This window comes from Oculina patagonica, chromosome 10 (genome assembly GCF_052425735.1).
Source record: "Oculina patagonica isolate OP01 chromosome 10, crgOcupat, whole genome shotgun sequence".
Classification (NCBI taxonomy): domain Eukaryota; kingdom Metazoa; phylum Cnidaria; class Anthozoa; order Scleractinia; family Oculinidae; genus Oculina; species Oculina patagonica.
Genome location: NC_135767.1, coordinates 4,320,339 through 4,332,435, shown reverse-complemented (window position 1 = coordinate 4,332,435; position 12,097 = coordinate 4,320,339). Strand labels below are relative to the sequence as shown.

The following is a 12,097-nucleotide window of genomic DNA, read 5'->3' as shown; positions in this document are numbered from 1 at the left end:
TTAATCGCTAAAACTTTCCGTAATCGAACATATTTAGAGCTAAAAATATTTATATTGGTTGTTGTTATAGACATAACAAGGGATTTCAAAGAAGAAATAGTTGGTTCTTGAATGTTTGATTTAGCTGTGAGTCCGTTATACCCCGAATTAATTCATTAAAACGGTGTCCCATCGTAGCTAAAAGTTTTAATTTCTTCAGTTTTAAAAATGCTCTGACGAAAAGCTTATCAGCTAGAGCAATTTTTTACGGACTTCTAATTGTAAACCGTCGGTTAAGGAAGGACGTAATTTTCATGATTTGATAACATTTATGAGGGTATTGGGCAAGAAAAACTTTCGGATTTGTTGGGATTTGTCGTTTTTATCTACATTTTGTTCACTTTCCAATACGGATAAATAAGCCCCATGAGTTTTAGGGTTAAATTTTCCCTTCTGATAATTCGGAACCGGAACAACAACAGAAGTCGCTATATTATCAATTATTTGTCGATAGTCTTCCTCTCTCAGTATCGAATTGAAACCGATGCCTGCTGCAGTTTGGACACTTTCTCGATGTGCGACTGAATGGAAAATTTAACAGAGCAGATATTTCCAACGGAACATGCTTGTCATGAAGAAGGAACTGTCACAAGGAAAAAGCAAACAGGCCAGCTGTCACCCCAAAATAAAGAAACTTCGGCCCTCTGTTCACCAAGGCACGTAGATGTTCAACCTCCAATTTCCATCTACTCAAAGTTACGATTCCATTCCAATTTTCCAACAGAGTCTGCAAGTCGCGACGCAAAAATAAACCGTAGCATTTCTAGCTGAATTTTGACGACTCAGTTTCACGAACGGTAAATTTTAGACTAAAGACTTCTACTTGTGCGCGAGTAAACAAACTAAATTAATCAGCTTTTACAAGTGTCACGCTATAAGAGACACAATATGACGAAAGGACAAAATTAATGATTGCATGTCGTTTTCCTTTTGTAGACCTTCAAAAAAGCTACATTAATTTTAAAGACAGTGGAACTAGCTGCTTCACTTTTTTTAAAAAGAAAAAACCTTTTTTAAGAAATATCTGGTAGCAAATATGGAAGACATAGGCGCTTGATCTGATATACATAAAAAAATAATCATCAGGAAACTCTTCAGCCTAACTTGCCCTGACAGCTTGAATGAATTTGACAAAACCTTTCGCTTATAGGCTTACTGACAGACTGGATTTCCGCTACAGGCGTTCTAAGCGTCCGGGGCAAAAATGATATTTTTAAAAATAACGACTGACTATGCGTTACGAACTTTAAGAACTTCGAAAGAGAATCTACGGGGAATATTGATTTAAATTTTGTTTCAGCTGGTTGAGGTCTTCCTTTCTTGCGAGCTTCCTATTTCCTGTGTTATAAATAATTTAGGAAAACCCGAACAGAAAATATTAAACTTGTGATAAAAAGACTACCGGGTTGGGAATAGTGTATAGTCCTTCAGCTTAGGATCATAAAGGAACAGAATATTCCGATCTTGCTTCCGTAATAATATACTATTTTGATAATTTCGACGATAAACTGAATTTTCGTGGAAGCGTGAAACTCGATACGAATGCTAAGCATCTTTTTCCTTGACTATCTTTTACAACCCACAATTGGTGATGACGTTTTTGAGAAACATTCAGTATTCCTAGCACGCTCCATTCAATTTTCAATCCAATTTTCTTTTGTTCGAATGACAAGCAGGAAGTAATTGGTATGCGTGACATGACACTTCCTGTTTTAACAACAGCCACTTCCGCCCACTCTCGCGTATTGTTGAACCATGACAAAACAGGAAGTCTTCACGTTTGGCATAAAAACAAACTCCGCTCGCCCACTCGGCATTGAATATTGTGTTTCGATACTAGCTAAGCTCCGTACGCTCCTGAAACTACTACACAACGACAATTTTAGCAGGTAGGGCTGATTGCCATTGGTTTATAAGCGATTCTTTTTGCTAAGATGCGATTTTACAATTTTGCGCGTAAAATCGGTCGCTTTTCGTGACATTTTCGCTGCCGTGCGCGAGAGCCATCGAAGTATATTTAGCAGTGCTAGTAGCCTGAAAATCGAATTTGTGCCTCAATTATCACGATAGCTTCTGCTGAGCTTAAATCGTTGCAGTCGATCGAAATCACGGAATTATTTCTAACGTGAGATAAGTTCGTTTTGAGTCGCTTTCTCAAGAAGGGGCAGTTAAAGCGAGGTTTCATTGTTTCCATAGCAATTTCTCCAGCTCGCGTGAATAAAAGGAAAGCTAGCCAAGTTTAGCTACTCTTTCTTATGTTTGTAATAAAAGGAATCGATATAAATTCGTGTAGAAAACAAGAACAGCTCAGTTGTAAGTTGAAAATAATGGCAGAGAAAAACGTTACAAAACAATGCAAGAAGTTGATTTAGACGATCCATTGGAAATTTCTTTCAAAATCAGAAAAAAAGAATTCATACTCTTCACTTGAATTTCCAGATGTTTTAGCATCAAAGTTTTGGAAATGTTCTTGTTGAAGTTGGAAGATTTTAGAAAATTTGGCGTGGGTTCTACAGCGGAAGTCTTAACGGAGTTCCACCGGAGCTGGTAGGGGGTGAAAATTTGACCCCGACAAATTTCTTATCAAGAATTAGGCTTACAATTTCTGACCCATTTCTCAGAAAGATATCTTTTATTAGAACTATACCTACTCTAAAAATTCAGCTAGTGATGAAGAAAATATTAGGTAACATGGCCGAAAAAAGTATTTCATTAAGGTATTTAATAAGGTATTTATTCATTCAAATTTTGTGCACAAACTTGCGAAAAAGATGACGGAAGTGTCTGTGTTACTCTTTTAATTTCATTTGCAATTGAAAAAAAGGTAAAGGTAAAAGTAATCTACTACTACGTCCAATCAGGGAAAAGTTTTGCGGTGAAAGGTCTGTTTTCGCTTTTCGGCCACCTTGAATCGAAGCACAAACGTCTTGACAAAAGCTGTCCGCTAAGTTTTTTTCCGTTTACATTAAGTGGAAGCCATAAAGCCCTTAAGCGCGCGCAACAGATTCCGCTGGCATTTTAGGTGCACTGAGGTCATTTAACTTCCTTCCGCGCTAAAGCAGTAGACAAAAGTATATTTTCACGAAAACACAGCAACCTGACGCGGGAAATATCTGCTAATCGCTAATACACGCGCTGTATCCGAAAAAAGGAAAGTTGGGGTTTTTGTGGCATTGCTTGCCAGCTAAGTGAGTGAAAACGCGCAGAATTGAGTCCACTGTTATTTATTGTTGGAACAGGGAATACCGGATGTACTTATTTTCTCATAATTTTGTTTCTTCTTGTTCCAGAAAAGACGTCATTTAATTGTGAAATCAAGTCTGAGAAAGCATCATGTCTTTTGGTAAGTTCAATTTTGTCAATTTTTTCTTAAATGTGTGTAAGAGGACGCATTAACAGAGAGATATATATTCAAGCTGCGCAGATGTCCGTGCATATTTTAGGAAAACTAATTCCTTGTTAATAAAACCCAAAATGTTGTAGAACCGCAGAAACGATATAGCTGCAGTAAAAAGATCTCTTCCTTTCAATTTCTAATTAAAACGCAATAATTGTAGCTACATTTTAATACGGAAAATATTGTCCGTCCAATTTTAGCGATTGGTGTTCGTTTCGCCTGCAAGACAAATACAGTACATCCGATTAGCTTACGACGGAAGAAGATGTCTTATGCGATTAAGATGATCTTCTAATTGGCTTTTTCTATTAGCAGTTGACGCCAAGCCGTTTTATAATTGACACCCATTTTTTGGAGGGAAAAACGATTCGAATTTGGCCTGTTATTTTAATCGAAAAATTTATTTAAAGTTGACTTTTCTTTTTTCCATAGAAAGTCTGAGGAAACCCCCTAAAACCGCCATCCATCTTTGGGAGTTTTTACTCAATCTCCTATTGGACGAAAAGAGCGATCACATGATCTGTTGGACCAATCGCGATGCAGGAGAGTTCAAATTGAAAAATCAAGAAGAAGTTGCAAGAAGATGGGGAAATTTGAAACATCGACCCGGGATGAATTATGACAAACTTAGCCGAGCGCTGAGATATTACTACCAGAAAGGCATTATTAAAAAGGTATTTATTATTCAATGTTTAAAATGCTTCTTTTAGTTAAAGGAGGGAGTACTGCATGAATGCCATTTTTGTGCAAATTAACGTGTTTTTACTAGCAATATCTCGTTTACATGTTAAGCAATCCCAACACTCTCTACTCATGCTTTGGAGGGTTTTGAACAATTTTGGGGTGATTTCTGGGTATGTTTGGGAGGAAATAGTTTTTCTTAAAGGATTAGTCAAATTAAGAGAAATAAGAAATATTGAAGATTTAATGCAGTTTTCAAAGTAGAATTTGAAGTTAAATGTTAGTAGATGGACACCAAACAGTCCCCTGACAACCTAGGGTGCTCTTGCGTGGGGGTCAACTGTCTGGTGGTGTTCCAAAAAATAATTTTGTTTCTTCTACCCCTTCTTTAGACCTCTTAAAATTTCATTTAAATTTACTTTTACCCCTACCTAAAAGCTCTATGTAACGATATTAGCTGATATTTTAAGTCATTTTTCTAATGTGCAAAATTAATTTCAAATTGAAGGAAAGCCCATCGTGATTTTAAGTTCCTTTCGTTTCTAGGTAAATGGACAAAGACTCGTTTACAAGTTCGTGAAGCCTCCTCTTGCAAAAGAAAGCTCTTCCTCGCAAGAAGCCCCAGCCAAAGCCGAATCCCCACCAGCAGAAGAGACACAGAAAGTTGAAGAGCCAGCGAAGGAACAGAAGGATTTTCCCGCCATACCTTGTGTGCGCACGGCCAACTCGCTCACGTTGCCCCAGACAACGCTCACTAGCTCTTCAATGGGTTTCCGAATCATTCAAGCCCCATTGGTCAGTCCAAGTCACATGACCTATCCAGTCTCCATTTACCCGTATATTGTGCCTTGCGTCATTCCAGCGTGCCGTCAAGTCGGAATCATCAAGACATAGATTAAAGCGTTAGCGTGAAACGTTAACGTGAAGGGTTAGTGTGAATTTAAAATGGAGTGTTGTGTGAACAGTGTGAAGTTTAGCCTTCTTTGCAGGCGACTCTTTTGCGCTGAAGGACGAGGAGAAATGAGACGAGTACAGGAATTTAGGTGTGAGACTAGGAAAGAGCTAGGAGAAGATGAGGGGGAAGGGGTACGGGCATGTTTTTTTGTACCTCCCCCTCTCCCTTCGGATTTGCCTTTCCATTCTTTTCTTCAGAGTTTTTTTGCGGAGAAGACTACTAATAAAAAACTAAAAAAATCGAGAAGTTTCTGCTTCCATTCGCGTACAGTTTATAATTTATCACCAAAAAATTGCTTTGTTAAAACCATATGTGAACACTTCATTTATTTTCTAGAAAAAAAAACACCTTACGATGAGATAGGTTCAGAAACTGAACTTCTTTGCTCCTTTGGCCTATTAAAGACTATTAAAACTGTTAATAATAATTAATACGGAAAAACTGTAAATATTCAAATGAGTTCACTTATGAGACAACGACTTTGAAGCTTATAAATGTTCCAAATTATGAAATATTTTTAGGTATTTTGCTTCTCTATGTTAATTTCATTTAGATACAACAAAAAAGAAAGGTTATATATGACATACTGGCTCAACTTTAATCCGGCTACTTCTCAGCTGTAATTTTTAACAAAGTCACGGCTTGGAATTAAGTAGATTATAGCAATTTTGACCAGGACATAATTGTGAAAAAGATTTCTATTAGGTGTGAAAAAATGAGTTACTATTTTGTACATAATATTGCGTTCACTAGAAGCCTATACAGTGTAAATAAACAATGGAACAACTGCTTTGTTAGTGAATCACTGCCTGTGGCTTTTACACCATTTATTAAGGGGTAAACGTGAATTTGAGTGAAGTTTTAAGATGTTTAAAGAAGGGATCAAAAAAAAAATTGTTTTGGAACATACACCACCAGACAATTGACCCCCAAGCAAGAGCACCCCAGGTTGCCAGGGGGACTGTCTGATGTCCGTCTACTAATTTTGAACTGAAAATTCTTATTTTAAAATCACCTTAAATCTTCAATATTTCCGTTTTTTCTCTACATTTTACTAATTCTTTGAGAAAAACTATCCCCTCCCAAACATCCCCAAAAATCACAAAAGAAAATTACAAAACACCGATTAACTTGGCTTAAATGCAAATATCTCGTTCGCGTTTTAAGCAATTCAAAAACTCTCTACTCATTACACAAGCCTATGTATTGCGATGTTTCAGTGTTAAAAACGTATGGGAAGCGGGAAGTTCAGACCCCTTCCCCCAACTTTTTGAAACCTCCCTTTAATGAGGTACAACAAGCCACCTCTCTACAACAGGAACGGTTTAAGGGGGATTTTGAGCTTCCCGCCGTCCTATACTTTAATCCTGGCTGCCCCCCCTGGATGGCTCTTGCTTCTTGATGTTATTCCCATCGCAAACTCTGAGGCAATGTTTGGAAAATCCCGCTTCCTGCCCTTTCCTCTCCCACCTGCCGTATTTCTACGACCCCGTATTCTTCCGGGTTTTCGCTCCCCTAATACAACGACCACCTTTTTAGCAAGGGTAACTATCAACTATGGCCACCTCCGTAGAAAGCGACTTAAAATCGGACGAAGATATATCGTTTCTAATATCCCCCCCCCCCCCCTTTCCTGTATTATGCCAGTTCCCGGTTCATATCAGACCGATGGAGCCTTATTGTTAGCGCAAGCCGAAAAATTTCTGGCGGGGAAGGGAGCAGTCTCTATAGTGGACAATACGGAGAGGCTCCGCTCGACACTCGAAAGAGGTACATTTTTAGGGATTTAACGAGTTGGAGGGTAGGAAAGGGTAGGGGAAATTTGTTATTTAGGTATTAAAAGGACCTCTCAAAATATATAGAACAGACGCACCTAACAGCTGATTCATCTAGGTATTTGAAGGGGTTACTCAAGTGAAAAGGTTAGAAACGGGATGTGGCATTTTATTAGTTACGGGTGTGTGAAAGGGGTAACAGGTTACCTTTTCTGCCAAAAATGGTACTGATATAAAAAGGCAAGGTTTTGGATTGGTGGAGAGCCTCCCCCCCCCCCCGTACAAAACTTTGTTAATTACCCGCTTAAATAATAGATAATAGATCAAGCCAAGTCCTCGGTATAACGAACGATACTCGTCGCCCCAGTAAAAATATTCAATATATGGAAAAGAAGCCCGATGTAACGAAACGTTATACCGTTATGGCAAACATATTTTGCCAGTCCCTTGGCCCTTTGTTAACTGTCCGTCTAAGAGGGGTTTCCGTCTTACAGTAAAATAACTGAAAAACGGCTGGGACGGAACCAACACCAGGTGTCCATCTTAAAGAGATGACCGTCTTATGGAGGTGTCCGTTAAAGGAGCTATGTCATGGGGATTTCGCAGATTTTTGGTCTAAACTGTTCTAAAATTAGTGGTAGGCAATTAAACAGATCAAAAACATTATCTTTGAACAACTAAAGGAATATATAGAACCTTAAGTTGCAGATAGAAATTGACGTACGGCTATAAATATCGATTTTTTTGATGACGCGCGGGAACAACTTGAAAACATTAGCCTAACTTTTTCTAGTTGCAGTCCGTTTCCATCCGAGCCATCCAAAGATGCTCGTAAACAGTTTCAGTGCTCTTATATAGCAATTTAAATAAAAATGAACTATTAATTTTTGGTTTCCTTCAACACAAATATAAATTTTGGCTGTTCAAAAATCTGGTAAAATCCGTGACATAGTCCCTTTAAGAGGTGTCCGTCTTAATCGAGGTGTCCGTTAAGACAGAGTTGACTATGTCTAGGTTCCACTGTACTAGTAAGATATAATATAATTGATGTTTTTTTCGCGGTTCACTTAGCAGGTGTTGCATGTTTCCGTCCCGGAACATCCACGCGCAATTATAATATTGGCTTTATGTGGTTGACCTCAGTCGTGTGTCAGTGAACCCGGCTTTCGTTATCTAAAACTTCCTTCCTGCCTTAGAACACCTGCTAAACACAAACATTATTGTCTTGAGAAACGGAACTTTTCCACACCAACCCAGCAAAACAATAAAATCAACAGTCTGTTTGATGACCTATAATGATCATTGCCGAGATCTGCCGAGCTTAGCATTAATGGGTTCACTTTCAAAGCATATCTGACCTAGAAGTTTGAGAAATAAATCTAGAATTATCGAACAACAAATACTGCTGCTCGATAGCTTTTATATTAATGGTCACACTTTAGGATATCATTCACAGACCTACCTTACACAGCGTATTAAATAAACCGTTCCACACAAAACAACTGATCGATAGCATAATTCATTGAATCGTCACACACTAAGCTTTCGTCCACGAACCAAGCAAGTTACAACCACCTTATACTGCTTATACACAGTAGCAAATAAAAGTATTGCTCAATAGCTTTTGTTTAAATAGTCACACATAAGGGTTTCATCACACTTTAAAGTTAGGACCACCTTGTACAGCATAATAAATTAAACAGTACAACATGAAAGTACTGTTTACTAGCTTTCATGTGAATAGTCGCAAACTAGGGTTTTATCCACAGACTTTAAAAAAGTTAGTACCACCTTGTAAAGCATTATAAACAGTACCACATGAAAATACTGCTCGATAGCATAATTTTATTAAATGATCACCGACACACTACGGTTTCATCCACGGTCTAAAAAAGTGACAACCACCTTATAAAGAATAATACACATAGCACATGAAAGAATTGCTAAAAAGCTTTTGTTTAAATGGTTTCGTCTATAGACTTAAAACTAGAGCCATGACTTTTATGTAACATAATACTTGAAGAGTACTGAAAGACAAAGGAACTCTTTAAAAGTTTTCTTTTGAAAGGTCAAACACTTTTAATCTTTTAAAAGTTAAAACAATCTTGTACAGCGTCAGTAAATATGCAGTATAAACATTACCGCATGAAAGTTCTGCTCTGTAGTTTTCATTTGAATGGTCACACACTAGGGTTTCATTCACACTAAAAAAAAGAAATAACTTATAAAACAAAAAAAAAAAAAAAAAAAAAAAAGAGTGCTCTGTAGCTTTTATTTGAATGGTCACACACTAGGGTTACATCCACAGACTTAAAAGTTAGAACCACCTTGTACAGCACAATACTACAGTACTAAATGAAAGTACTGCTCTGTAGCTTTGACAGCTTTTATTAGAATGGTCGTACTAGAGCCTAATGATTGCGAAATAATTTGGCAACGTAACATAGGAAGTGGTGTATTCAAAACTTATCGTCCAACGGAAGGAAATAAGAAGATATACCCTTGGCGCCAAAAAGAATTGTTCGTTCAGATCCGATGATCAAGTAAGCATTGCTTAGATATAACAAATTTTCTAGATTTTTTGAGCAAAGGTTTGTTAACGCTACATCCGAATTCTTTCTTGTGTAAAAAGTACAACGCGCTATAAAACGGCCTGATCCAAACGTCGTGCTACTGTCGTGCCGAACTACAGTCAACTCTCGTTATAGCGGACACGCTCGGGGCGTCGTTGTGTCCGTTGCGGGTCCGTTGCGGGGTCTTCCTCCCTCTTCGCCGGGGATCTGGATTTTGTCCGTTGCGATGTCCGCACGGGGTGTCCGCAAGGCGAGGACTGTAGATTGAAGAATTGAGTTAGAGTTAAGCACGGTGGTAGCACGACTTTATTTGAGACCATTCAATTCGGCAGGCTGAATTAAGTTCGGCAAGACTACTCAGCACGGGAGGCCTTGCCTGCGGCAGAAACGCGACTCGATTTCAAACGGCGTGCTCTTGTCGTGCAGAACTTAATTCATAAATTATTTTAATTTATTTTAAGTTATTTGGTAGCTTTTTGTTGTTTCTGATATATGGTTTGAATTTGGTGCGACTGCATTAAATTCGCCGTCGTGAAACCACTGCCGTGCTATCGTCGTGCCACTGTGAGGTCCTGTGAGGCCAAATTTATTTTAGTTCGGCACGGCCGTGTAGCACGACGTTTGGAACAGGCCTTACAGGACTTAAAAACTGACACAGATGTTAGCTGCTGCCCCCAGTTGTACTTTTAGTAGTTAAATCTCTGGCCATTTAGACTTGCGCGGGGGCCCCCACGAAAATAAAAAAAAAAAAAAAAATAAAAAAAAATTATTTTTTTTTTTAAATAAAAAATATTTTTTTTTTTCTTTTTTTTTTTTTTTTTTTTTTTTTTTTTTTTTTTAATATATTGATAAAAATAAAAAAAAAAAAAATATTTTAAAAAAAAACCAAAAAAAAAGCAAAAAATTTGGAAAAATTTTGAAAAAAAAAAAAAAAAAAAAAAAAAAAAAAAAAAAATTTTTAAAAAATAAAAAACCTAAAAAAAAAAAAAAAAAAAAAAAAATTAAAAAAAAAGTTCCGAAAAATCTAGATCTCAAAACTCTTCCGGACAGATATTTTAACAAAAATTCCGTTGGGCGCCCCTGTTGCGGCAAATCTTCAGTGGACCGGCAGAAATTTATCATTCCGGTCAACTTTTTAAGTGGAGATTGAAATACCTTCTAAAGGGATATCCGTTTTAGAGTGAAATTCCAATTTCTCGAACCTTTCATTAACTCGACCCAAAAGTTTATTTCCTTCCCTTGGTCAAACGCTGCAATTTTACTCGCATTTCTCAAACTCTCCCATTACTCGAACCAATCGTTGTGTTCCTTGGAGGTTTGTGATCAATCTACTGCATTGTATCAATTCAAGAAATTGGGTTTGTTAAGTAAGGTTTGGACTCGCTACATGCACACTGCGTATGGACAAAGAACACTTGACACACGGAAGAACAACAAACCGAAATACCCGAAATGCAGTAGAACCCCGGTAAATCGAACTCAGATAACTCGAACTCCCCCGCTAACTCGAACAAACTTCCATTTCCCTTGGATTTGACCCCACTTTTCAGTTATTTTCACTTGGTTAACTCGAACTTAGATAACTCGAATTCCCTGCTTATTCGAACTGACATTGGTTTCCCTTGATCCATGTAAGGCGTTCCAAGATTACTATCTCGTTAGTTTAGGCTCGATTAGTCCCTCTGCAACTATATTATGGTTAGTTTCCTTGCCTATCATAATCTGACCAAGCAATTTCCCACAGAATCAGAAACGAGGAAGAACAAAATAGAAGACAGAGGACTTCACACACCTGTGTCTTCACGTGTGGTTATTTTTTCAAATGAAGTATCGATCTTAAGAAAACCTGACGGTTAATTTACGGCAATTTTCATTTTTATTCCGGCACAGCTGTCATCGAAGCCAAAATAAACTTGTAAAGCTGATCAAGAGTCATACCGAACACAGTTATTTTCGGTGCGAACGGAATCGGTCGTGTCCGGAATCCCGGCCGGCACATCTTGCAAACCCTGGCTAATTTTTTCAAGTTTTGAATTTCGTCACCGTCTTTGTATATTTTCGGTCTAATATTACTTCTTTGCTCACTCTAGAAAACTATTGTTTTGAGGTTTCTTTTAATTTAGTCTGCGAAAACAGCCGCCTCTCACCGCTCCCGGCCGGTTTGGCGTTTTGCGAGAGAGAAAAAACGAAACGACAAACCAGCCGGGAGCGGTGAGAGGCGGCTGTATTCAAGTCAGGCTACTTTTAATTTGAAAGTAATTTTGTACCGATCAGTAAAAAATCAAAAATCGTGACACACTAAATTATCTGCGTAAAGCTCATTTTCTTTCCTTTATGCCATCGCAGTTCGCATATACAGTAAAACAACGGTAACTCAAACTCTAAAGGGAAACGAAAAACAGAACTTTCGAGTTAACGGGCCCGGGGTTTTGAGTTATCGGGGTCGATTGAATATAATTTAATTGCCAAGATAATATTTGATAGTTCACTGATTTTTCAGCACTTCAGTATACAGTACAGTGCAAATTGAACTTATGTCGTCAGAAACTCTAACATCGGATCATACATTCTTATTATGAGAGTGGAAAATGGCTGTCAAATACGTGATCTGTTCGTTGCTTAAATCAATGGCCAACGGTGGCGTGTTGCAAGAACCCGGAATTCGAGTTATCGGGGT

The 12,097-nt window shown here is 37.9% G+C and overlaps 1 protein-coding gene across 3 annotated transcripts in view; it reads left to right on the top strand.

The window, feature by feature from the left end:
- LOC144628033 (uncharacterized) overlaps positions 1-5,862 on the top strand; it is a 6,171-nt gene extending 309 nt beyond the window's left edge. The window contains exons 1-4 of one of the 3 annotated variants that reach the window (XM_078486084.1): positions 1,862-1,928; positions 3,330-3,382; positions 3,869-4,110; positions 4,664-5,862. In XM_078486084.1, coding sequence (XP_078342210.1) covers positions 3,373-3,382; positions 3,869-4,110; positions 4,664-5,011 — 600 coding nt within the window. In that variant the 5' untranslated portion in view covers positions 1,862-1,928; positions 3,330-3,372 and the 3' untranslated portion in view covers positions 5,012-5,862. Of the gene's footprint in view, positions 1-1,861; positions 1,929-3,329; positions 3,383-3,868; positions 4,111-4,663 lie in introns of those variants that run through there. The other 2 variants (XM_078486085.1, XM_078486086.1) reach the window with 2 other exon arrangements.
- Positions 5,863-12,097: the final 6,235 nt, after the last annotated feature.